Source organism: Oncorhynchus keta, chromosome 5 (genome assembly GCF_023373465.1).
Source record: "Oncorhynchus keta strain PuntledgeMale-10-30-2019 chromosome 5, Oket_V2, whole genome shotgun sequence".
Lineage (NCBI taxonomy): Eukaryota > Metazoa > Chordata > Actinopteri > Salmoniformes > Salmonidae > Oncorhynchus > Oncorhynchus keta.
In genome coordinates this window covers 18,000,639-18,026,503 of record NC_068425.1, presented here as the reverse complement: position 1 = coordinate 18,026,503, position 25,865 = coordinate 18,000,639, and the positions used below count along the sequence as shown (strand labels likewise).

Sequence of the window (25,865 nt, the reverse complement as noted above, 5' to 3'; positions counted from 1 at the left end):
CCTCGGGATTGGGAGCAGCTGTCCATCGCCGTTCCCAATCCCACCCAAACTGACACCATCGGATGCCAGCATGGTAACTGCATCAGTTTGGAAAAATCGGGAGAAGAAGAACGTAAAGGATCACCACCAACTTGATTCTTCCTTTCCCTCTTTTATCCATTTGAAACCGTCTACAACATCTCTGACGCCCCTCGACCCCTTGTCTGGCCGAACACCAATTGGCACTCCATCCCCCTCTCCCCCCTCACCCCCCGGATCCCCTGCCAGATCCCCTTCCACTCTCTCCGAGTTCTTCAGCCTCTCTTCCCTCTCCTCTCTCCACATGTCATCTCTCTCTTCCTCTTCCTCTTCTTCTTCTTCAGAGGAAGGATCACAGACCTCCTCCCATTTTAGTGCTTCCTGTGTTCCCCTGGCTGTCTCAACTCAGTCATCCTCCTCTGCCACTCCCCCCAGTCCTGCCTGCCCTTCCTCCCCAACCCATGTCTCCTCCCCTGCCCCCCAGTCCTCCTCTCCAAACCCCCTTGACCACCATGGAGAGACCAACAAAGACAGTGAGACTGCCAGGTACTGCAGCCTGATATCAAATTTCATGCCAACCAACACCATTGAATTAAAATGAAAAGCCAATATAATATAGCTAACCTAATGCACATGTCTGTGTGTCTTTACAGAGATCTTATGAGCTCTGAGGTCAAAGAGGTGGGGGCAGTTGTTCCACAGACAAAGAGAATGGTACCCCAATTTGCTGGCATCGCAGGTCTGTAAACGGGTGCCATTTGTTGGTGCTATTTTTCTCAATTCATCTTTGACAAATCTTCTCTTTTACCGCTGTCTGTCTCTTGGTCTCTCTCTGCAGAGGCCTCCATTGACCTGAGGGCTTCCTCTGTCTCCTTGGAGAGGTAAGTACTGTAGACAATTGCCACCTTCATCTCACTCGACTCTACATAAGAGTTGTCACTCACACTATGACATGGTAACGAATATCTGTATGCCTGTACATTAAAACCGTGTTCAAACAGACAGATTGGTGTTGAGTTACTGAGGCCTCTACCCTGTCTCTCTTCCTCCAGGCCATTGGTCAGGTCTCGGGACGCCATGGCCCGCCTCCGCAACCTGTTCAGTAAGAGTAGCACCCAGCTGGGGGAGCAGAGCTGCACAGGCGAGGGTGAAGACAACACCAAGCTCCTCGGGTAAAAGACACACACACACACACCTACTCTTATCTCTGAGCTCCTCTTTTTGTTTAAAATAATTCTGTGTGGTACTCAGAGTTATCTTGCATTCATGCCTTACAAATCCATTCATTAGTTTACCTTTGGTCCACAGTTCAGATATTAGTGTGTAACTGATGGCTTCTTTCCCACAGGTTGCCTAATATTGGCAACACCTGCTTCATGAACTCTGCTCTGCAGTGCCTGCTGGGGCTGCCAGCATTTTGCAGAGACATCCTGAGACAGAAGAACATCTGGAGTTCCTCCCCCTCCTCTAAACTGCTATGGTATACAGCCTCGCTCTCACCCTCCTGTCCCACCTGTACACACACTGAACCACCCACCTAGATGCTTATAGTTACAGTACACAGTCCCGCCTCAATGTATGTATCAGTGGAGGCTGCTGAGGGGAGGACGACTCGTAATGATGTCTGAAACGGAGCAAATGGAATGGCATCAAACTCATGGAAACCATATGTTTGATGTATTAGATACCATTCCACTGATTCCGCTCCAGCCATTACCACGAACCCGTCATCAACCTCCTGTGGTATGTATGTACATACGTATGTATGTATGTATGTATGTATGTATGTATGTATGTATGTATGTATGTATGTATGTATGTATGTATGTATGTATGTATGTATGTATGTATGTATGTATGTATGTATGTATGTATGTATGTATGTATGTATGTATGTATGTATGTATGTATGTATGTATGTATGTATATGTATGTATGTATGTACTTGATGTATACTAAATAAAAAATATAAATGCAACATGCAACAATTTCAAAGATTTTACTCAGTTACAGATCATATAAGGAAATCAGTCTATTGAAATAAATTCATTCGGCCATAATCTATGGATTTCACAACTGAGCAAGGGCGCAGCAATGGGTGGGGCTGGGAGGGCATAGGCCCACCCACTGGGGGGCTAGGCCCAGCCAATCAGAATGAGATTTCCCCACAAAAGGGCTATATTACAGACAGAAATACTCCTCAGCACCCCCTCAGACGATCCCGCAGGTGAAGAAGCCAGATGTGGCAGTTCTGGGCTTGTGTGGTTACACGTGGTCTGCAGTTGTGAGACCGGTTGGATGTACTGCCAAATTCTCTAAAACGATGTTGGAGGCAGCTTATGGTGTAGAAATGAACATTCAATTCTCTGGCAGACATTTCTGCAGTCAGCATGCCAATTGCACGCTCCCTCAAAACCTGAGATGTCTGTGGTATTGTGTTGTGTGACAAAACTGCACATTTTAGAGTGGCCTTTTATTGTTCTCAGCACAAGGTGCACCTGTGTAATGATCATGCTGTTTAATCAGCTTCTTGGCAATGGATAAATTCACACTAAAAGGTATGTAAACAAATTTGTGCACAAAATTTGAGAGAAATTAGGTTTTTGTGCATATGGAAAATGTATGGGATCTTTTATTTCAGCTCATGAAGCTTGGGACCAACACTTCACGAGTTGCATTTATATTTTTGTTTAGTATGTATGTTTGTGTGTATGTATGTGTATGTATGCAACCCCACATAGCCTGGTTCCCCACATAGCCTGGTTCCTCTTTAGGTTTCTTCCTAGGTTTTGGCCTTTCTAGGGAGTTTTTCCTAGCCACCGTGCTTCTACACCTGCATTGCTTGCTGTTTGGAGTTTTAGGCTGGGTTTCTGTACAGCACTTTGAGATATCAGCTGATGTACAAAGGGCTATATAAATAAATGTTATTTTATTTTATTTTTGTGTGTGTGTGTGTGTGTGTGTGTGTGTGTGTGTGTGTGTGTGTGTGTGTGTGTGTGTGTGTGTGTGTGTGTGTGTGTGTGTGTGTGTGTGTGTGTGTGTGTGTGTGTGTGTGTGTGTATACTCTCTTTCGTACACTCTTAGTGCCTCATATAATTTTTAAGATAAAACCACACCCAACTCAGCTACTGATTAACACCAGAGGTGATTTCCTGTCACAATCAGGAATCAGCTAAAGTAGAAGCACAGAGCTAATCTGTGGCCAAAGTGAGACAGCGAAACCTGAATGCATGCTCTTTGTCTCCCTCCAAAGCTGCTTTGCTGAGTTACATCAGGCCAGGCTTTCTGGAGGCACTGTTAATGCTAAGAAAAAGGAAAAGAAGAAAATCCTTCAAACAGTCAAACGCTGTCTCTCCGTTGTCAATGAGGACTATGAGGACGACGATGAACAGGTAAGATATTATTTGCTAAAAGACTCACTTAACAATAAACCTGGGACACGTGACAGTGTTTTTCCTCAGCTCTGTTTCAGTTGTAGTTGTTGATGTATTTTCTGCTTCTTTCCCATTCTTCTCTTAGGATGCCCATGAATGTGTGGTGCTCCTCCTCTTACAGCTGAAGGAGGAGGGTATGGCATTAAAGGGCTCACCAGAGCCATACACCTGCCCCGTGAAGCAGTTAGAATTCAAGCTGAAGACTTCCCGTACCTGCACCAGGTAACAGCTGTCATTTGTATACGGTGTACCTTGATGTCGTCATCACATTTGTGAGGAGGTTTAATGTCAGCATAACATGCAGGATACAGAGGTAAAGCATTAAGATAGTGTGTAGAGGGATCAAAAGGTTTGTGTTGGAAAGCTGATGCATTTCTCTCTGTACTTCTGAAGCTGTGGAGTTATAGTTTATGGTCAGGAGGATTATAATCACCTGTCACTGAGCCTGAGCCATTACCTGACACACAGCCTGGACCTCTACTTTAAGGTCAGCACTTAGCTTAAACCAAGAGTTAGTATGTCAAGGAACACTATCATTAATGTCATAATGTTCATAATTGTATTGCTATGCTTTGTCACCTAGCCATCTGCGTTAGAGTGTGCATGCAGGGTGTGCTCAGGCAGCATGGCATCTGTGACTAGGCACTTCCTCACGCTGCCCCGGTGAGTCCCCCCCATCATCATCTCAGATTACAATTGACAGTCCTGATCTAACTCACCAAACTGGATTATTGATTTGAGTACAAGACTGATTCCTTTGTCTGTGTGAATGCCTGCCTGTTCATCCCATCTTTGTGAATGTCTGTCTGTCTGTCTGTCTGTCTGTCTGTCTGTCTGTCTGTCTGTCTGTCTGTCTGTCTGTCTGTGTAAATGCCTGCCTGTCCGTCTGTCTCTGAGCAGGGTCCTAATGCTTCATATTAAGCGGTTTACTGCAGGCAACTGGGAGCCAGAGAAGGTGGACGATCCCATGTCCATCCCTGCAGAACTGACCCTCCCAGCCCTATGTGGGGAGACAGCCCCTGTCCAGCATGGAGCCAGGTTGGTTTACACTCTGTTTGGGGACATTGCACATTGAGCAGCCAACACACACCATGATTTTCACACACTAGATTGATTTTCATTGCCATCGATTTACACAGGGCAAGCTCACTGGGGAACAACAACATGGACAACACATCTGCAAACTCCCCGAAAGGCACCCTTGATAAACCAGGTAGGACAATGTGTTACTGACATCATGCAGAACAAATGGAGTCAATCACAACAACGAGTCACCCTCTCATGAAACAGGACTGTTGAGGAAAGCAAGTCGGAAGTTAAGAGTATATTTGTTGATAGGTTTCCACTTCACTTTTTGGTTTGTATTTACACTATATTTGATATCCCCCACCAGCTTCAATTTCCTTTGACCAGCTAGAGAAGCCAGCTGACAGTGAGAAGGGGCAGCAGGCAGTCGCTGTGGTGAGGAGAGAGAGAGAAATATATAGAGAGAGAAATATATATATATATAGAGAGAGAAAGAAATAAATAACAGATAATTAGATCCAGTTGAGATAGTTTGGGGGCCGGTCAAGATAAGGCAGTTATAGAAGGCACCCCTATCCTGTAGATAAAATAACAATCCTATTATTAAATGTGTTTCCTTACAGAGACACCAGCCAGACAATATCTACAAATTGTCAAGTGTGATCTCACATCTGGGAGACAACATGTATACAGGTATGCAGGCACTCAGGTATGCAGGCACGCACGCACACGCATACATAATTCTGAAAGCTTAATGTACACTCTATTCTGTCTCCCTTGTTCCCCAGGCCACTACATCAGTGATGTTTTGGACAGCCGTGGCAGTGGGTGGCTCTGCCTGGATGACGCAAGTGTCTTGAGGACAGATGAGGCCACTGTGCTGAGGGCGAGGGCACAGACGGCCTACATCCTGTTCTATGTCTGCAGGTAAGGCTCTAGCCCACACATTTGAGAAGAATGTCACAAATGGAGTCAATCACAACAATGAGTCATCAAGAAAAAAAAAAGTGTTTACCAAAGCTAGAAAGATGATTCCTTGACCACACATTAAGAGTTGAATGTGTAATCTTGAATGTGTAATCTTTAACCTGTAATCCCTCTATATGTGTTATTTTCCAGACATTGTATGTACACGTAAGATCTCCCTGTCATTTCTCATTGTAGTGGAGCAGGGGAAGGAGACCAGGCCCCTCAGGACCAGGAGAACCTATCATAAAACTCAGGGAGATGCACAGAGCCCAGGAACCACCTGGAGTAACACCTACCACAATACCAAGAAACATCAGATTAATCGAATCAGGCTGCCCTACACCACCATCAGGCTGCCCTACACCACCATCAGGCTGCCCTAGACCACCATCAGGCTGCCCTACACCACCATCAGGCTGCCCTACACCACCATCAGGCTGCCCTACACCACCATCAGGCTGCCCTAGACCACCAATCAGGCTGCCCTACACCACCATCAGGCTGCCCTACACCACCATCAGGCTGCCCTACACCACCATCAAGCTGCCCTACACCACCATCAAGCTGCCCTAGACCACCATCAGGCTGCCCTACACCACCATCAAGCTGCCCTAGACCACCATCAGGCTGCCCTACACCACCATCAAGCTGCCCTACACCACCATCAAGCTGCCCTACACCACCATCAGGCTGCCCTACACCACCATCAAGCTGCCCTAGACCACCATCAGACACCCCTACTCCACCATCAGGCTGCCCTACACCACCATCAAGCTGCCCTACATCACCATCAAGCTGCCCTAGACCACTATCAGGCTACCCTACACCGCCATCAAGCTGCCCTACACCACCATCAGGCTGCCCTACACCACCATCAAGCTGCCCTAGACCACCATCAGGCTGCCCTACACCACCATCAAGCTGCCCTAGACCACCATCAGGCTGCCCTACACCACCATCAAGCTGCCCTACACCACCATCAAGCTGCCCTACACCACCATCAGGCTGCCCTAGACCATCATCAAGCTGCCCTAGACCACCAAGGAATAATTCTGCTCTAAACGACCAGGGCAACGGGCTTCCCTAAACCACCAGGACATCAGGCTGCCCTAGACCACCAGTACATCAGGCTTCCCTAAACCACCAGGACATCAGGCTGCCCTAGACATCAGGCTTCCCTACACCACCAGGACATCAGGCTGCCCTACACCACCAGGACATCAGGCTTCCCTACACCACCAGGACATCAGGCTTCCCTACACCACCAGGACATCAGGCTTCCCTACACCACCAGGACATCAGGCTGCCCTAGACCACCAGGCTGCCCTAGACCACCAGGCTGCCCTAGACCACCAGGCTGCCCTAGACCATCAGGCTGCCCTAGACCACCTGGACATCAGGCTGCCCTAGACCACCAGAGGAAACCGCCTACACCACAAAGCATGTACCCACTTTAGGCCATCTACTGTATGTTTACAATTATATAAATATAAAACATCTCACCGACCGAGTGCAATTTATTTTCCTTTACTGTACATGGTAGTGAATAAATGTACCTACAGTGCATTCAGAAAGTATTCAGACCCCTTGACCTTTTCCACATTTTGTTAAGTTACAGCCTTATTCTAAAATTCATTAAATTGTTTTTTTTTCTTCTCATCAATCTATACACAATACCCCATAATAACAGAAAAAAAATGATTTTTAGATTTCTTTGCAAATTTATAAAGAAAACAAAAATCTGAAATATCACATTTACATAAGTAGTCAGACCTTTTACTCAGTACTTTGTTGAAGCACCTTTGGCAGTGATTACAGCCTGGAGTCTTCTTGGCACTCCTGCATTTCTCCCAGTCTTCTCTGGAGATCCTCTCAAGCTCTATCAGGTTGGATGGGGAGCGTCACTGCACAGCTATTTTCAGGTCTCTCCAGAGATGTTAGATCGGGTTCAACTCTGGGCTCTGGCTGGGCCACTCAAGGACATTCAGAGACTTGTCCCCAAGCAACTCCTGCATTGTCTTGGCTGTGTGCATATGGTCATTGTCCTATTGGAAGGTGACCCCTTCACCCCAGTCTGAGATCCTGCATGCTCTGGAGCTGGTTTTCATCAAGGATCTCTCTGTAATAATAATAATAATATATGCCATTTAGCAGACGCTTTTATCCAAAGCGACTTAGTCATGTGTGCATACATTCTACGTATGGGTGGTCCCGGGGATCGAACCCACTACCCTGGCGTTACAAGCGCCATCTTTCCCTCGATCCTGACTAGTCTCCCAGTCCCTGCTTCAGAAAAACATCCCTACAGCATGTTGCTACCACCACCATGCTTCACCGTAGAAATGGTGCCAGGTTTCCTCCAGATGTGATGCTTGGCATTCAGGCCTAAGAGTTCAATCTTGGTTTCATCAGACAAGAGAATCTTGTTTCTCATCTGAGGGTCTTGAGGTGGCTTTTGGCAAACTCCAAGCATGCTGTCATGTGGCCTTTTACTGAGAAATGGCTTCCGTCTGGCCACTCTACCATAAAGGCCTGATTGGTGGAGTGCTGCAGAGATGGTTGTCCTTCTGGAAGATTCTCCAACCTCCACAGAGGGACTCTGGAGCTCTGTCAGAGTGACCACCAGGTTCTTGTTCACCTCCCTGACCAAGGCTCTTCTCCCGATTGCTCAGTTTGGCTGGGCGGCCAAACTGCCTTTGGTTTTTGTTCTGACATGAAATGTCACTGCGGAACCTTATATTGACAGGTGTGTGCCTTTCCAAATCATGTACAAGTATTTTTGTTTTTAATGTTGTTTACATTTGCTAGAATTTCTAAAAACCTGTTTTCGCTTTGTCATTATGGGGTATTGTGTGTAGATTGATAAGGATTTTACATTTTTTTGTCCATTCTGAATAAGGCTGTAACGTATGTGGGAAAAGTCAAGGGGTCTGAATACTTTCCGAATGCACTGTACAAGAGGCAATCCCTAGTGGAAAAAGTTAATATTACAATAATACTGTGTGTCTGTGCACAGTCTATAGACTACGCGCTCCCTCAGGGCTTCAATGTAACCACCAATGAAGTAATGGAACAATGTATGGCAATGTAACATGGACCATACGTCACATATCAGTTTGAAGACAGTCTTTCCCACAACTACTGTGGGAAAGACTAAGAGGACATCAACGTGTTGCACAAGAATGACAGAATAAATAAAACACTTTTCTATAATGGATATGTTTATTGGTCTTTTACAACAATAACAAAAAAAGTCTAGGAATACAGGAATACAAGAAATAAAAGGAGATGATGAATACCTGGTGGTCAACAGCCAGTCCACTAATAATAACAACCTTCAGGATGTTAAAGCTTTAAACCCATTGAAATCCTACTTTCTGCCTGGCAGACAGAAGGCTCCATAAATCATTCTGTTATAACACTGGTTCACACCAACATGATGGGAGAGGTGCTTATGGTATAATATGACACTAAAGCTATGAAACTGGTTCAAACACTATACACTTGTCCCCCCCATGTCTTTATTGAGAAGTGTCTTTCAAAAGAAACAGATAAACCTTTTTCCCCCAATTTGTTCTGGTTTAAAATAATTAATAAAGGCCTCATATGTATTTACTCATTTACAAAATTGTAATTTATGTTTAACAATCAAGGCATCAACAATATGCACAAGTGTGCATATTCAAATTGATCGATTTCTCTACCCTGAACCACTGAATTAAAACCAACGCTCTAACACTCAAAAAAACTTCAATAAAACATGAATTACCCTTCTGTAAATCATGCTAATATTATTCAACCATTTGTAATGCAATGATATTATGGTGACAAGAGATGCCAAAGAAACCTTGTGCATTTTGAGTTAAGCATTTTGTACATGGTACAGAAAACATAACTGAATGGGCAGAATTATACATAGCAATATTGCAGTATGTCAAGCACACATTTGGGCTGTCTTTATAAAAAAAGGGCCTTTGCTCCAAGTCTGACAAACCGAATTCCACACATTATCGTACACCACTTAAAGTAGATTGATATGTCAAATATAAAATGGTGGGCTATTGGACAAGGTTATATTGGTAAAGTTAACAGGGTCTTTTGCTGGTCATATATATAGGGGGAAGGCTGAGGCAACATGGCGTGGTACAATCTCATTTACTACAAACCTGCTACCAAATAGTTATTCACATAGTTATTTTTATACTAAACTAAGTGGATTGCAGTATCTCTATGACAGTGGTGGTTTTGATGAAAACATTCAGTGGGATCATCATTTAGGCTCCCATTTAAAAATAATTCCCTCTCTTACGCTGTGCTTTGTTTTACATATCCTGGTCCAATACTGTACAATCATGAAAGACACATGTTTTTACCGACTTTTGTGCAGTCGTCCACCTGTGTGCCAGTAAACCAGCTGAAATGACAGTGGTTCATTCTAGCTAGAGGGCTGTTTGATTCTAATGGCTGTTCCAGGGAAGTAGCTTAACATCATTATGGTAAACTCCTGCTATTTGTTTTCGAGTGCCTATGCACACTCAGACGCCTATGCAATTTAAATGCACTTTTATCTGCAATTGATGTTAAAAACTAATCCAAGGCTTGATGTGCGGTATATTCATAAGGAGGAGATTATGGATTTGCTTGGCCCTGCAGCTTGTCATAGAGGGATAAGGCAGAGTAGTGGGGTCCACTGCTGGTGTCTGGGGTTAGGAGGACAGGGGGAAGGTTTGTGGGGGCGGAGGCCATGCTGCATGTGGGCTGGAGGGAGAGCTTCTACTCTGGTTGGGGAGCCGCTGGCGTCTCGTTGGCATTGGAGTCCGTAGTCTTGTTTTCCACTTCGTCGTCGGATAAGAGGTCGAGCGATGTTCCCTCCACCTGCAGCTGACGCCTGCCCGAGCGGCTGGAGGAGAAACTGATGGGGCCTCCACGCCTGCAGGGGACAGATGGGGCCAGGAGAGGTGGAGAGGACCACAATTTGGCCAATATACACAACTGATTGTGTGAAAAATATAATCTTAGAGTTTGTGTGTGTGTGGGGTTCTAAATACCTGAGGCGGCTCTTGAGTGTGTTGACCTCGCGGCTGAGACCCTCGCTGGCCTCAGTTGCATCGTCCAGCTCCCTCTGCAGCTTCCTGCGGTAGGCGTTGGCACGTGTGGCCTCCTCCTCAGCCTCCTCAAGCAGCCTCTTCAGCTGCTTCATGCGAGAGTTGGCCTTCTCCATCTGACTCAGCCAGGAGTCACAACAGACATCAACAATGATGAACAGTCAATACTAATACTTACAATACTCAGCATTCCTATGGTCCAGTGGTTACTGGAAAGAACCTACTGTAGGAAAGACTCCAATCCTAAATCTTCACACCTATCCAATCCCGGCCCACCTTTGCAAGTTGTACTGAATTGGATAGAATTCCTACTTTAGTTGTGTACATCTTAAAAATGCACTATGCAGAATTCACCTCATTTCTGTTTGAGTCAAAACAAGCAGTCATTGTGTAGAGAATCCATAACCAAAAAAAATAGATATTTTCAGCTGTTGTACAAAACCGAAAGTAAAAGACTCAAAAACTAAACTTAAGAACAGGAAGCATAGAAATAGAGCACATAGAACAAACCTATCGCGTCTTAGACTTGTTTTCAATGAGAATTAAATATATTGTAGCTTTAAGATCTGGGACGTCCAAACATCCGTGACAAGCTCCTCACCTGTTCCTTGTACTGGTCGGAATGGCGGCGCTCGTCCTCCACCTGCATGCACACCTCCTTCAGCTTCTTCTCTGTCCGTCTCACAAGCTTATTGGCCGCTGCTCGCTCCCTGATAGGAGGACAGAGGAATGAGGTCATAGGACAGTTAGAGCACCACAGGAAACGCAATGTAACAAAGGTTGTTAGTCATAGATCTTCAAGTGCATCTCTAAAGATTGCTTTTGACTCATTACATTGATCACATTCAAGAACCTCTCTTCCAACGGGCTGAGCCTGTTCTAAAGAGTCTTGGTCTCCTATTTCACCCTGTCTAATAAGGTTTGGAGTTGTTATAAGAGAGTTGCTGTGTTTCTCACTTAGCCTCCTGCTCCAGCTGCTCCTCCAGCTGCAGTATCTTGGCCTCCAGGGCAGTGATGGAGGCCTTGAACCGGCTCTTCACAGAGCCCTCCAGCTCACCCAGCTTGGCCCGCAAGTCCTTGTTCTGCCTCTCCAGCTGCTGGCGCGCATTCTCACTCTTCTGGGCCAAGCTGCGCTCTGCCACAAGCTCTAGGGTCAGGGTGTCCACCTGGGGGAGGAGAGAGGTGGAGAGAGGAAAACAGGGAATGAAGGAGAGAGGGGAAAGTGAGAGAGAGATAAGAGTACTTTTTATGGTAGGGGCTGAATAATGGATTGTTCCCTAAACGTCAGGAACAAGGGTAATATGATTACAATGATCAAGTCTGCAACCTGAAAATGTTTCCTCCTGGCTCATACCTGCATGGTGGTCTTGCGGAAGCGGTCATTGAGCAGCTCCATGTTGCCCTGTTCCTCCTCTAGTTCCTCCTCCAGCTGAGCAATGCGAGCCTCCAGCCTCCTTTTCTCATCCATCAAGGCAGACTTGCCCGAGGTGCTGTTGGAGATCTCGTCCGCTAGCTCATCCCGTTCCTGCTCTGCGTGGCGCCGCGCCCTCTCTGACGCCGCCAGGTCCTACAGGGCAGAGGTCACACAGAGGTCAAACACAGGTCACCATTTCTCACAGTAAGATGAGCCAGTCAGGACTACAGGAAACAGCCGACCAAAACACAGAGTTATGACGGGAGCAATACTACAGCCCACTGTACCTCATGCAGCTGGAGAACCTCGGCCTCCAGGCTCTTCAGCTTCTTCTCGTTCTCCTTGGATTGGGAGAATATTTCGTCCCGAGAGGCCCGGGCGTCCTCCAACTCCCTCTGGTAGTCTTTCATCTGGGACTGAGGGAGAAAGTGGAGATAGATCGAATCCCATTATTGACCAAAATAATAAATTGTATATTTTTTTATTTGTCTTGTCTGTTCTACAGACGGTGTTAGTTTATTACCTGCAATTTGCGTAGCTGCTTGATGGCTTCGTCACGGGCCTTGTTGGCGCCCTCTATCTGTCCCACCATGTCCATCAGGTCCATCTCCAGCTTCTTCTTAGCAGCCACGGCCAGGGCTCTCTGCTTTCTCTCATCCTCCAGCTCTGCCTCCATCTCACGCACCTGAGGAGACCAGGACAGACCAGATCAGAGGAGGGGAAGGGGGTGGTGTACATTCTCAGAGTATGACAACATATTGTTCCTGGAATTTTTTCATACAATTCTTGTTTATATGGAAGTAATGTGTCCTCTTTGCACCTGTTTGACAAGCGCCCTTTTCTTCTCGTCGTTCTGGTCGTCTCGCCCCTGCAGGTCTCTCTCGTACTGGGCCTTCATGGCCTGCATGTTGACCTCCAGACGCAGCTTGGCGTCCTCCGTGGCCTGCAGCTCGTCCTCCAGCTCCTCCAGCTGAGTCCTCATCTCCTCCAGCTGCTGATCCAGAGTCCTCTTGGACTTCTCCAACTCATGGACCTGTACAGTGGTAGAGAAGATACTTTGAGGTGATGATATTTGGAATGAACTGGCTTTTAAAGTTTAGGTTTAACCTAGTTTATTTCTGTAGGATGCAGAGCAGTCCATCTGAAAACAACAGATGCAAACCATTCTGCCCTCAGCTGAACAAAACACCAGTATTCAGTGCAACACTCACGTTCTTGCCCACATCGTCCTTGGAGCTCATCAGGTCCTCCATCTCACTCCTCAGCTGCTTGTTGAGTCTCTCAAACTCCTCCTTGGCCTCCAGAGCCTCATCCAGAGCCCGGGCCAGAGACAGAGACTTGGTCTCCTTCTCCCTGGCCTCCGCCTCAGCCTTGTCCTTCTCCTCAGCATAGCGTGCAGAGATGTTCTTCTCCTCAGCCAGCAGCTACAACACAGGGTAAAAACTGACTTACAGAGGGAAAATGTCCACCATCTATCTACACAATGCCATTCCATACTGTGCTCTAAGACCAAGCCAATTTAGCTACCGTTATGGATGGCTTAGAGTGATCAGTCAAACCTGGTCAAACTTCTTCTGCTTCTTCTCCAGGTTGGAGACGATGGTTCTCTGGTGGTCCAGATCCACCATGAGGTCGTCCAGCTCCTGCTGCAGGCGGGTCTTGGTCTTCTCCATCTTCTCAAAGGCAATGCCCTTCTCCTCCAGCCTCAGGGTGGCCAGCTCCATGTCCTTCTGCAGCTTCCTCTTCACCTCCTCCAGACCCTCCACCATCCCCACGTCATCCTCCAGCTTCTTCTTGGTCTCAACCAGCTACACATACATAACGTTTACAATGATATGATTCTCACTGAAGGATGGCTACAGTAGGTGGTAGCTTGTTATGGTGATATCATCTGTGTTGCAGTTAATGTGTAATATTATTTGAATAGATACAATTAAGCTGTAAGGCACTGTGCGGACCTGGGCCTGCAGTGTGCACAGCTGTTTCTCCAGGTTTCTGCGCGCCACCTCGTCCTCCTCCTGCTGCTCCTGCAGGGTGCTCTTCTCCTCCTCCAGCTGGCAGATACGACTGCTCATGTTCAGCTTCTGACGTGTCTCTTCCTGGAGAAGCTCCTACACAGACAGACAGAGAGACAGACAGAGAGACAGACGGAGACAGACAGAGACAGAGACACAGACAGAGAGACAGACAGACAGAATTCCATATCCCAAAGATGAGACATTGACACGGAAACAGAATGCCACGTCCTCTTAATGTAATGTAGCAAAAAACACATTTTCAAGCAACAATTTTGCGAGGACTGTCTGGGAGTGGGGAGGGGGAAACTGAAAACTAGCTGCTATTAGCAAATCGGTTTGGATCTCTCTTTGTTATTGGTCTATTAAATCAGTTTACCGCATGGCGATGTCACCATGGAAAGCCGAAACTCCCACGCATGCAAACCTGCTGATTAGAAGGACTTGCTGGTTGAAAATACAATTTATGCAATTATCAGGAAATAACACTGATCAAATTTGATCAGTGTTAGTTTCATCAGCTGTTGTACAACATGATATAAAAGACAGGAAACAAGATTTTGTCTGCACTGGGCCTTTAAGATACACATAATGTGTTCTTCTCCGATGAGAGGTTGTCCAGTCTAGCTCACCTGTGTGTCCTGCATAGCACTCTCCAGGACAGCGGTGTCTTTAACCAGCTTGATTCCCTTCCTCTCTACATCTTCCAGCAGAGCAGACACACTATCCAGCTCCGTCTGCACACACAGCAAACAGCCCAGTTGAGAGACCATCACCAGCAGAGGTTAATGTGTGTGTGTGTGTGTGCTGCAAATGGCCCTCTCTCACCTGTAGTTTGTGGGAGCGGTCGGCCAGCTCTCCTTTGCCCTTCTCTCCCTCTGTGACCCGGGCCATAAACTCCTGGAGCTGGGCCTCCAGCTTCTTCTTCTTGTGTTCTGACTCAGTCTTGGCCTGCTGCAGCCCCTTTACCTCACTGACCAGCACCTTGTTGGCACTCTCTGTGCTCTGCTTGTTCTTCTCCAGGTTGACCTTGAACTGGACACAGACCAAGAGATATTACAATAGGAATCATGCTCAGACAACACAAAACATTTAAAACAGAGGAAGTACTACCTCCACTACCTCATCCAAGTTTTCTCTGACTAAACATGACCATGCGGTTGTTGTGAAGCCACCCACCCTTTTGGCCTGCTCTAGCTGCTCAGACACCTCCTCCAGGGCCGTGGAGTGCCTCTGTCTCATCTCCTGGATCTGAGCCTCGTGGTTCTTGGTCTCCTCGTCGATGGCCTTCTTCAGCTCCGTCACCTCCTGCTCACGCTTGGTCCTGAGCTCCTGCTGGGCTGCGGTGGTGTCCAGGGTGTCCTCCAGCTCAGTCTTTAAGGCCTCCAGCTCCTCACTCAGATCTCTCTTGAGCTTCTCAGCCTTGTTCCTGGAGACCTTCTCTGATTCCAGGTCTTCCTGCAGCTCTGCCAACTGGGCCTGTAGCTCCCGTACCTGCTTCAGGGCGTTGTTCTTCTGGGTCACCTCCTCGTCTCCCCTGACACACACATTTTAAATTACAACGTTGTCGTACAAGTACAAAGGACCCCAAATAGTCATAGGCCTATGCTTGGACAGTTGAACTAAGTTGCTATGCATGTATTTTCCACTGGTTGGCAGTATCAGACAATATATCCTGAAATAAACACAGATACCTTGTTTCTGTCACTACCATTGAGTATGTGAGTTGGTCCTGAAAGAGCAGAGTGTTTTTAATGGCCAGCGTTCAACACAGACTAGACGTGGGGCCAACATTTACACATTCCAACCCAGTGAGATCTGCTGAATAAATAGCTGCTAGGTGGTCTGGTCAGCACCGTATCATGACGAGAGGGCATAAAAATGGTAAATGCTCATAGGGTTTTAATAGTCAGATTACTGGTGCAAGTCTGGCCAACTGTATACCTACCATTGTTAAATATGGCATATAAAAGACAGGTGTTGAGACAATTAAAACAGGAGGGAATTTGATGACGGCGCTATACAACTATGTGATGATTACTTCAGTCTAAGGCAGTTAGAGAATTAGACTTCCTCGCAGTCAAACACCTTCTAATGGCAAAATACATCTGAACTATATCTCCAGGTGGCTTCCATCCAGCTTTGGGCCCTCCCTCCCTCCGTCCGTCCGTCCGTCTCACCTGGCCTGTGTCTGTCTGTCTCACCGTCCGTCCGTCAGTCTGTCCGTCCGTCCGTCCGTCTCACCTGGCCTGTATAGCCTGCAGCTCCTCCTCCTTCTTAGCCAGCTGCACCTTGAGCTCCTCTATCTGGGCCTGCAGCTCAGCTATCTGGTCCTGCAGGTCTGTGGTCTCTCCATCCAGCTTCCTCTTGGCCTTCTCCAGCTCCTGACGAGTCTTCTCCTCCTTCTTCAAACGCTCTGAAGGGAGAAGGGAAGGAGACGGATGGTGTTAAAGTGTCTGGACTCACTACCTATAACTAGTGAGACCTTGTAGGTAAGAGGACACCTACCTTCCAGGTCCACCATCATCACCTCCTGCTTGTTCTTTGTCTTGCCCAGGTTCTTGGCCTTCTCCTCCTCCTCAGTCAGCTGTGACATCATCTCATTCACACGGTCATCCAGGAGCTTCTTTTCCTGAAGGGGGAAAGAGGAGTCAGGTTGTTTATAATGATAGTAAAGTCCAGCAGCATAATGTTGTCATCTCCACTCACCTTCAGGAACTTGGAGTTCTGGTCCTCCAGGAGCAAGATGTCCTCCTCAAATTTCTTCATCTTGGCCTCGGCTGTCACCTTCTCCAGCTGCAGCTTCTGCCTGGCAGCCTCCTCCTCATCCAACTGCTCCTCCAGGTCCTGAAAAAATAAAATAAAATCACAGCATTTATTAAGAAGGTAACTGGTAGAAATGTTTTGAGTCCACAGAAAATATATTTTCTGTCATAAAATACGTGCAACCACTTCCATGTTCAATCTTCTCAAGCTTCCACTCTGCAGTCTCCATGTCTCATCAGTACCTGGATGTGAGACTGCATCTTCTTCTTCTCACTTTGCAGGCCTTGGGTCCTCTCCTCCTCCTCCTCCACTCTAGACTCCAGGTCATGAAGTATCTCCTCCAGCTCCTGCTTCTTAGCGGCCAGACGAGCTCTCATCTCCTCAGCCTCGGCAAACAGCTCCGTCTCGGCCTGCAGCTGCTCCGCTAGGATGTTCTTCTCCTCAATCAGCTACACAATGCAAACATGGGCATAATGGAATGAAAGGTACAATGCGGAATTGAAGATCATAAAGGGATGATCCTTAGGGTCTACACTCTTAGAAAAACGTGTTCCAAAAGGGTTCTTTGGCTGTCCACATAGGATAACCCTTTTGGGTTTCAGGTAGAACCCTTTTTGGTTCCAGGTAAAACCCTCTGTGGAAAGTGTTCTACATGGAACTCAAACAGGTTTTACCTGGAACCAAAAAGGGTTATTCAAAGGGTTCTACTATGGGAACAGCCAAATAACAATTTTAGGTTCTAGATACCATCTTGTTTTCTAAGAGTGTAGTCCACTGTAGTTGGTGTGGACTGGACACTGACCTGTGAGTGCTTTCTCTCCATCTCCACCAGTTCTCCCTCCACCTTGGTCTGCTTCTCCTTCACCTTGACAAGCTCATCGTCCTTGGCCTGCATCTCCTCCTCTTGCCTGGTGACCTGCAGCAGGGGCTTCACCTGGGGGACAGAACACAGACCTGGGGTCAGCCACTGTTCAAACTTAGATGACTAGGAGCCTTATCATATAGCTGTATAGAGAGACGTGACAGTGCTGGTGTTACAAAGACAGATTAGCCATATACAGTAGATATAGTGTACTGTAATGGAGACATGCCCACCTTGGTAAAGAGTCTCCACCACTGCCAGTGCTTCAGCTTCAGGTAGGCAGAACAGTTCCTCTGAAGCACCTTCAGACAATTCAGTTGCTGCTGCTTCTTAACAAACGCCCTGTCAGGAGAGAGAGGGGAGACGTGGTCAGACATACTGACCAAGAAGGTCAAAGGAAACATATATCTGTGGCATCTTTCTGTCCTAAGAAGTGTTGTAGTTGTCACGAAAGGAAGGAATTGAGGAAAGGTAAGGCCATTGCATATAGAGAACTCTCACTTGCGGGCCAGGTATCCCCGGCAGACAGACTGGAAGTAGATGATGATGTCAGTGATCTTCAGGTCTCTCTCTTCCTCCAGGTGGGCCAAGACACCAGCCCTGAAGAAGATCTTACTCTGCCCAATCCTGAACAGGTTAGGATCCAACTCCAAGGCTCGGATCTGGAGTGAAAATGGGTCATAGATTTAAATCCAGGGAAGGAAGGCCAAATCATAATAAACAGTGTCATTTAAGCGCTGCCCTATAAATACTAAGGAAGAATCATGTCATGGGTGTTTATGAAGTCGATATACATTTAACCTGCTTACCGTGCTCTAGCTTGTAAAAGGACAAAGAGCCTCTCCCAAGTATTCAATGTGCTAAACACAGTAAAATAGTGACACACAAATCCTCACCATTCTCTCACAGGCTTGCTTGCCATCCATGAAGCCCTTGGGGATGGCATTGGGGGTGAGGATCTCATACCTGGCAACAGAGTGGACATGAATGTGTAAAGGCCCTGGGTCATTACACCACACCTCCATGTTGACTAGGACCAGGGTGTGAGGAGAGACGTGAGAGGCCTCGGATCTTACAGAAGCCTCACTGTTCAGAAATAGAACAGCTCCATGAGATAATCAAAGCACAACACCCAGGGCAATGGGAAACCAATGCCACTTTGTCCTGTATAATCTCTCTCTCAAAAGTAAACACAGGAACTTATCAATTGGGTTGAAATAAATAAATAGTCCGTATGAGATATGAGGTGCGTGTATGAGGTGCGTGTATGAGGTGCGTGTACAGTGAGTACAGTACCTCTGTCTGAACTCCTGGAAGACGATACGGTTGGGGAAGCCCTGTCTGCAGATACGGATCCCCTCCAGAACACCATTACACCTCAGCTGGTCCAGAACCAGGTGGGGGTCTAGCTTACCAGCCTGTAGGGGAGGGAGGGGCATTAAAGTGAGAGGTCAGGGAGAGATACAGTACAGTACCAAACTTCATGCAAAGAAGATTATTCTAAACTAAGAGCAACTAAATGCTGTTACTGTTCATTTAGCTTTGAAAATTTCACCCAGAAAATGTTTTATAGGGAAACAATGTTACTTCAAATATATTTGTGAAATATTATGCAAAATGCCATTCTACAATTAGGATTGCATAGGGACTAGACTAACTACTTGAACACATTCACACCAAAACAACCAGTGTTTATATCCTCTTCTCCATCCATACCATCCATTTATGACAGTCATTTGTGGTTGCGGTGCAGAAACAAGCGTGTCTAGTCTAAATCCCCTGGCATACATTAGGGAACACTTAACAGGCCCACATAGCCCATAACTCCCCACTCCGCTATTGGTTCATTTCCAGCCTTCCATCTGAGCTGTTGTTTATGGAGGCAGAGAGCCCACTAAGGCCTGGTAGCAGAGTGTGTCTCCAGGGGTTCTGGTGGCTGGTGGAGGGGTTGTAGTCTGGGCTACAGGGGTTCTGGTGGGTGGTGGAGGGGTTGTAGTCTGGGCTACAGGGGTTCTGGTGGGTGGTGGAGGGGTTGTAGTCTGGGCTACAGGGGTTCTGGTGGGTGGTGGAGGGGTTGTAGTCTGGGCTACAGGGTTCTGGTGGGTGGTGGAGGGGTTGTAGTCTGGGCGACAGGGGTTCTGGTGGGTGGTGGAGGGGTTGTAGTCTGGGCTACAGTGGTTCTGGTGGGTGGTGGAGGGGTTGTAGTCTGGGCTACAGTGGTTCTGGTGGGTGGTGTGGGGGCTGTAGTCTGGGCTACAGTGGTTCTGGTGGGTGGTGGAGGGGTTGTAGTCTGGGCTACAGTGGTTCTGGTGGGTGTTATGGGGGTTGTAGTCTGGGCTACAGGGGTTCCGGTGGGTGGTGGAGGGGTTGTAGTCTGGGCTACAGTGGTTCTGGTGGGTGGTGTGGGGTTGTAGTCTGGGAAACAGTGGTTCTGGTGGGTGGTGTGGGGGTTGTAGTCTGGGCTACAGTGGTTCTGGTGGGTGGTGTGGGGGCTGTAGTCTGGGCTACAGTGGTTCTGGTGGGTGGTGGAGGGTCTGAAGTCTGGGCTACAGGGGTTCTGGTGGGTGGTGGTGGGGTTGTAGTCTGGGCTACAGTGGTTCTAGCGGATGGTGTGGGGGCTGTAGTCTGGGCTACAGGGGTTCTGGTGGGTGGTGGTGGGGTTGTAGTCTGGGCTACAGTGGTTCTGGTGGGTGGTGTGGGGTTGTAGTCTGGGCTTCAGTGGTTCTGGTGGGTGATGTGGGGGCTGTAGTCTGGGCTACAGGGGTTCTGGTGGGTGGTGTGGGGGCTGTAGCCTGGGCTACAGGGGTTCCGGTGGGTGGTGGAGGGGTTGTAGTCTGGGCTTCAGTGGTTCTGGTGGGTGATGTGGGGGCTGTAGTCTGGGCTACAGGGGTTCTGGTGGGTGGTGGTGGGGTTGTAGTCTGGGCTACAGTGGTTCTAGCGGATGGTGTGGGGGCTGTAGTCTGGGCTACAGGGGTTCTGGTGGGTGGTGGTGGGGTTGTAGTCTGGGCTACAGTGGTTCTGGTGGGTGGTGTGGGGTTGTAGTCTGGGCTTCAGTGGTTCTGGTGGGTGATGTGGGGGCTGTAGTCTGGGCTACAGGGGTTCTGGTGGGTGGTGTGGGGGCTGTAGCCTGGGCTACAGGGGTTCTGGTGGGTGGTGGAGGGGCTGTTGTCTGGGCTACAGTGGTTCTGGTGGGTGGTGTGGGGGCTGTAGTCTGGGCTACAAGGGTTCTGGTGGGTGGTGTGGGGGTTGTAGTCTGGGCTACAGGGGTTCTGGTGAGTGGTGTGGGGGTTGTAGTCTGGGCTACAGGGATTCTGGTGGATGGTTGTGGAGGGGTTGTAGTCTGGGCTACAGGGGTTCTGGTGGGTGGTGTGGGGGTTGTAGTCTGGGCTTCAGGGGTTCTGGTGGGTGGTGTGGGGGCTGTAGTCTGGGCTGCAGTGGGCAGAGGGGGGAGGGACTGGTGGTCAGTGGTGGGGGGGTGCTGTTCATTGCTCACCCTCTTCTCGTGGTTGGGGATGATGCAGCGGACAAAGTTTGGGTTGGTGTTCCTCAGCGTGGCCATGAGCTTGGTGAGAGACTCCTTGTAGAGTTGGCCCACCGTACGGAACATGCCCTTCTTGGTCTTATAGGCTGCGCCGAAGGCCGTCTCGTTCATCCCTGCTACCTGGTCCAGACCCACGATACGGTCCACTGACAGAAGAAAGAGGGAGAGGAAGAGAAGGGCAGAGTTAGATGGGTAGACGCTGGTAGAGGGGTGACTGGTGCGTGAACTAAACATATATACTGTATAATCAAGCCGCAAAGGACTTGAGGCATGACCAGGACAGATGAGGGCTTCTAAGCGCAACAACATGTAAACAACATGACTGACAGCCAGAGTGGGTGGGATGGGCGGTTGGCCCTAGCATGACTACATGTTCATTAAAAGCAGACAAAGGAAACAGGACTGAACCAAGCTATTGCAAAACCTAATCCAACTTAACTCAAAACATGTTCATAATACAGCTGTTTTTCCAAGAAAAGCACAGCCATTTTATTTGACCTTTCCACCCCCACCTTTACATAAACTGCAGTCAATTGGTTTTATTTGAATGTAATTAGACTAGCTAGATCAGTGGTTGTTCTTGCCATGGAATACAGAGAAATAATATCAACAATACCATCTTGTTTGCATATTCAGATAGCATCAATATATGAGGCAATGTTCTTTGCAGAGATCAAGGAGAACGGAAGGGAAAAGACATTATTATTCAATGTGGTGTGTGGCAGCTCACCTTCCTTTAGAGACCAGCTGGCTGTTTCCATTTAGGACAGACAAAACAACCTCCGGGCTAAAAAAAAGACATTCCTCAGAGTATTACTAATATAGTGCCTTTGGAAAGTATTCAGACCCCTTGACTTTACAGCCTTATTTGAAAATGTATTACAAAGTTTTTTCCCCCTCATCAATCTACACAATACCCCATAATAACAAAGCAAAAGCAGGTTTTTAAAAATGTTTGCTAATTCATTAAAAAAATTAAAACTGAAATATCACATTTACATAAGTATTCAGACCCTTTACTCAGAACTTTGTTGAAGCACCTTTGGCAGCAATTACAGTATCGAGTCTTCTTGGGTATGACGCTACAAGCTTGGCACACCTGTATTTGGGGAGTTTCTCACATTCTTCTCTGCAGATCCTCCCAAGCTCTGTCAGGTTGGATGGGGAGCATCGCTGCACAGCTATTTTCAGGTCTCTCCAGAGATGTTAGATCAGGTTCAAGTCCGAACTCTGGCTGGGCCACTCAATGACATTCAGAGACCTGTCTCCAAGCCACTCCTGCGTGGTCTTGGCTGTGTGCTTAGGGTCATTGTCCTGTTGGAAGGTGAACCGTTGCCCCAGTCTGAAGTCCTGAGCTCTCTGGAGCAGGTTTTCATTCAGGATCTCTCTGTATTTTGCGCCTTTCATCTTTGCCTCGGTCGTTCCGCTGAAAAACATCCACACAGCACGACGTTGCCACCACCACGCTTCACCGTAGGGATGTTGCCAGGTTTCCTCCAGATGTGATGCTTGGCATTCAGGTCAAAAAGATGAATCTTGGTTACATCAGACTAGAGAATCTTGTTTCTCATGGTCTGAGAGTCTTTAGGTGGCTTTTGGCAAACTCCAAGTGGCCAGTCATGTGCCTTTTACTGTGGCGTCCGTCTGACCACTCTACCATAAAGGCCTGAGGGGTGGAGTGCTGCAGATATGGCGGTCCTTCTGGAAGGCTCTCTCATATCCACAGAGGTACTCTTTCAGAGTGACCATTGGGTTCTTGGTCACCTCCCTGACCAAGGCGCTCTCCCACCGATTGCTCAGTTTGGCCGGGCAGCCAGCTCTAGGAAGAGTCTTGGTTGTTCCAAACATCTTCAATTTAAGAATGATGGAGACCACTGTCTTCCTGGGGACCTTCAATGCTGCAGAATGTTTTGGTACCCTTCACCAGATCCGTGTCTCGACACAATCCTGTCTCGGAGCTCTACATAGAATTCCTCCGACCTCATGACTTGGTTTTTGCTCTGACATGCACTGTCATCTGTGGGACCTTATATACAGTGCCTTGCAAAGTATTCGGCCCCCTTGAACTTTGCGACCTTTTGCCACATTTCAGGCTTCAAACATAAAGATATAAAACTGTATTTTTTTGTGAAGAATCAACAACAAGTGGGACACAATCATGAAGTGGAACGACATTTATTGGATATTTCAAACTTTAACAAATCAAAAACTGAAAAATTGGGCGTGCAAAATTATTCAGCCCCCTTAAGTTAATACTTTGTAGCGCCACCTTTTGCTGCGATTACAGCTGTAAGTCGCTTGGGGTATGTCTATCAGTTTTGCACATCGAGAGACTGACATTTTTTCCCATTCCTCCTTGCAAAACAGCTCGAGCTCAGTGAGGTTGGATGGAGAGCATTTGTGAACAGCAGTTTTCAGTTCTTTCCACAGATTCTGGATTGGATTCAGGTCTGGACTTTGACTTGGCCATTCTAACACCTGGATATGTTTATTTTTGAACCATTCCATTGTAGATTTTGCTTTATGTTTTGGATCATTGTCTTGTTGGAAGACAAATCTCCGTCCCAGTCTCAGGTCTTTGCAGACTCCATCAGGTTTTCTTCCAGAATGGTCCTGTATTTGGCTCCATCCATCTTCCCATCAATTTTAACCATCTTCCCTGTCCCTGCTGAAGAAAAGCAGGCCCAAATCATGATGCTGCCACCACCATGTTTGACAGTGGGGATGTTGTGTTCAGGGTGATGAGCTGTGTTGCTTTTACGCCAAACATAACGTTTTGCATTGTTGCCAAAAAGTTCAATTTTGGTTTCATCTGACCAGAGCACCTTCTTCCACATGTTTGGTGTGTCTCCCAGGTGGCTTGTGGCAAACTTTAAATGACACTTTTTATGGATATCTTTAAGAAATGGCTTTCTTCTTGCCACTCTTCCATAAAGGCCAGATTTGTGCAATATACGACTGATTGTTGTCCTATGGACAGAGTCTCCCACCTCAGCTGTAGATCTCTTCAGTTCATCCAGAGTGATCATGGGCCTCTTGGCTGCATCTCTGATCAGTCTTCTCCTTGTATGAGCAGAAAGTATGAGGGACGGCCAGGTCTTGGTAGATTTGCAGTGGTCTGATACTCCTTCCATTTCAATATTATCGCTTGCACAGTGCTCCTTGGGATGTTTAAAGCTTGGGAAATCTTTTTGTATCCAAATCCGGCTTTAAACTTCTTCACAACAGTATCTCAGACCTGGCTGGTGTGTTCCTTGTTCTTCATGATGCTCTCTGCGCTTTTAACGGACCTCTGAGACTATCACAGTGCAGGTGCATTTATACGGAGACTTGATTACACACAGGTGGATTGTATTTATCATCATTAGTCATTTAGGTCAACATTGGATCAATCAGAGATCCTCAATGAACTTCTGGAGAGAGTTTGCTGCACTGAAAGTGAAGGGGCTGAATAATTTTGTCTCATCGCGCACCAGCGACTCCTGTGGCGGGCCGGGCGCAGTGCACGCTAACCAAGGGTGCCAGGTGCACGGTGTTTCCTCCGACACATTGGTGCGGCTGGATGTGCGCTGTGTTAAGAAGCAGTGCGGCTTGGTTGGGTTGTGTATCGGACGACGCATAGACTTTCAACCTTTGTCTCTCCCGAGCCTGTACGGGAGTTGTAGCGATGAGACAAGATAGTAGCTACGAACAATTGGATACCACGAAATTGGGGAGAAAAAAGGGGTACATTTTAAATAAATAAATATTATAAAATATACACACACAAAAAAAAGGCATTTTTCAATTTTTAATAAACATTATTATGGGTTATTGTGTGTAGATTACTGGGGGTAAAACAATTCCTTTAAATTGTTTAACTTGGATCAAACGTTTCGGGTAGCCTTCCACAAGCTACCCACAATAAGTTGGGTGAATTTTGGCCCATTCCTCCTGACAGAGCTGGTGTAACTGAGTCAGGTTTGTACACCTCCTTGCTCACACACACTTCTTCAGTACTGCCCACACATTTTCAAATGGGATTGAAGTCAGGGCTTTGTGATGGCCACTCCAAACCTAGACTTTGCTTTCCTTAAGCCATTTTGCCACAACTTTGGAAGTATGCTTGGGGTCATTGTCCATTTGGAAGACCTATTTGCGACCAAGCTTTAACTTCCTGACTGATGTCTTGAGATGTTGCTTCAATATATCCACATAATATTCCTCCCTCGTGATGCCATCTATTTTGTGAGTCACTCCTGCAACAAAGCACCCCCACAACATGATGCTGCCACCCCCGTGCTTCACAGTTGGGATGGTGTTCTTCGGCTTGCAAGACTCCCCCTTTTTCCAGAGGACATTTCTCCAAAAAGTGCGATCTTTGTCCCCATATGCGGTTTTGGAGCAGGGGCTTCTTCCTTGCTGAGCGGCCTTTCAGGTTATGTTGATATAGGACTTGTTTTACTGTGGATATAGATACTTTTGTACTGGTTTCCTCCAGCATCTTCACAAGGTCCAAAAATAAAATCAAATCCAATTTTATTTGTCACATACACATGGTTAGCAGATGTTAATGCGAGTGTAGCGAAATGCTTGTGCTTCTAGTTCCGACAATGCAGTAATAACCAACAAGTAATCTAACTAACAATTCCAAAACTACTGTCTTATACACAGTGTAAGGGGATAAAGAATATGTACATAAAGATATATGAATGAGTGATGGTACAGAGCAGCAT

At 47.1% G+C, this 25,865-nt stretch overlaps 2 protein-coding genes across 3 annotated transcripts in view; one reads left to right on the top strand and one right to left on the bottom strand.

Annotated features, from left to right (window-relative positions):
- The first annotated feature begins 1,074 nt into the window (after positions 1–1,074).
- Positions 1,075–8,642, top strand: LOC127905990 (ubiquitin carboxyl-terminal hydrolase 37-like). The gene is made up of 11 exons (XM_052518916.1): positions 1,075–1,190; positions 1,367–1,498; positions 3,272–3,410; positions 3,538–3,674; positions 3,846–3,939; positions 4,036–4,115; positions 4,353–4,490; positions 4,592–4,665; positions 5,102–5,171; positions 5,267–5,405; positions 5,643–8,642. Exons 1-10 carry the CDS (start codon positions 1,096–1,098, stop codon positions 5,280–5,282), a joined length of 975 nt encoding a protein of 324 aa, XP_052374876.1. The 5' UTR covers positions 1,075–1,095; the 3' UTR covers positions 5,283–5,405; positions 5,643–8,642.
- Positions 8,643–8,961: 319 nt separating this feature from the next.
- LOC118384182 (myosin-10-like) overlaps positions 8,962–25,865 on the bottom strand; it is a 72,434-nt gene continuing 55,530 nt past the window's right edge. For both annotated transcript variants that reach the window (XM_052518913.1, XM_052518914.1), the window contains 24 exons: positions 21,103–21,296; positions 18,906–19,027; positions 18,506–18,575; positions 18,111–18,271; positions 17,843–17,951; positions 17,550–17,681; positions 16,990–17,196; positions 16,691–16,828; positions 16,490–16,613; positions 16,226–16,397; positions 15,161–15,518; positions 14,810–15,016; positions 14,614–14,718; positions 13,925–14,077; positions 13,526–13,774; positions 13,178–13,390; positions 12,787–12,999; positions 12,490–12,651; positions 12,254–12,382; positions 11,907–12,119; positions 11,510–11,718; positions 11,154–11,262; positions 10,496–10,668; positions 8,962–10,377 (listed from right to left, as the gene is read on the bottom strand). In XM_052518913.1, coding sequence (XP_052374873.1) covers positions 10,221–10,377; positions 10,496–10,668; positions 11,154–11,262; positions 11,510–11,718; positions 11,907–12,119; positions 12,254–12,382; positions 12,490–12,651; positions 12,787–12,999; positions 13,178–13,390; positions 13,526–13,774; positions 13,925–14,077; positions 14,614–14,718; positions 14,810–15,016; positions 15,161–15,518; positions 16,226–16,397; positions 16,490–16,613; positions 16,691–16,828; positions 16,990–17,196; positions 17,550–17,681; positions 17,843–17,951; positions 18,111–18,271; positions 18,506–18,575; positions 18,906–19,027; positions 21,103–21,296 — 4,079 coding nt within the window. In that variant the 3' untranslated portion in view covers positions 8,962–10,220. The remainder of the gene's footprint in view (positions 10,378–10,495; positions 10,669–11,153; positions 11,263–11,509; positions 11,719–11,906; positions 12,120–12,253; positions 12,383–12,489; positions 12,652–12,786; positions 13,000–13,177; positions 13,391–13,525; positions 13,775–13,924; positions 14,078–14,613; positions 14,719–14,809; positions 15,017–15,160; positions 15,519–16,225; positions 16,398–16,489; positions 16,614–16,690; positions 16,829–16,989; positions 17,197–17,549; positions 17,682–17,842; positions 17,952–18,110; positions 18,272–18,505; positions 18,576–18,905; positions 19,028–21,102; positions 21,297–25,865) is intronic.

What these genes read in the sequence shown, in the direction of transcription:
- LOC127905990 (XM_052518916.1), top strand. Translation starts at nt 1,096, where the DNA reads ATGGCCCGCCTCCGCAACCTGTTCAGTAAGAGTAGCACCCAGCTGGGG. An exon ending in CCCTCCTCTAAACTGCTATG is followed by an intron (nt 1,499 to 3,271) that starts GTATACAGCCTC and finishes CTCCCTCCAAAG; the next exon opens with CTGCTTTGCTGAGTTACATC. An exon ending in CCTGTCCAGCATGGAGCCAG is followed by an intron (nt 4,491 to 4,591) that starts GTTGGTTTACAC and finishes CGATTTACACAG; the next exon opens with GGCAAGCTCACTGGGGAACA.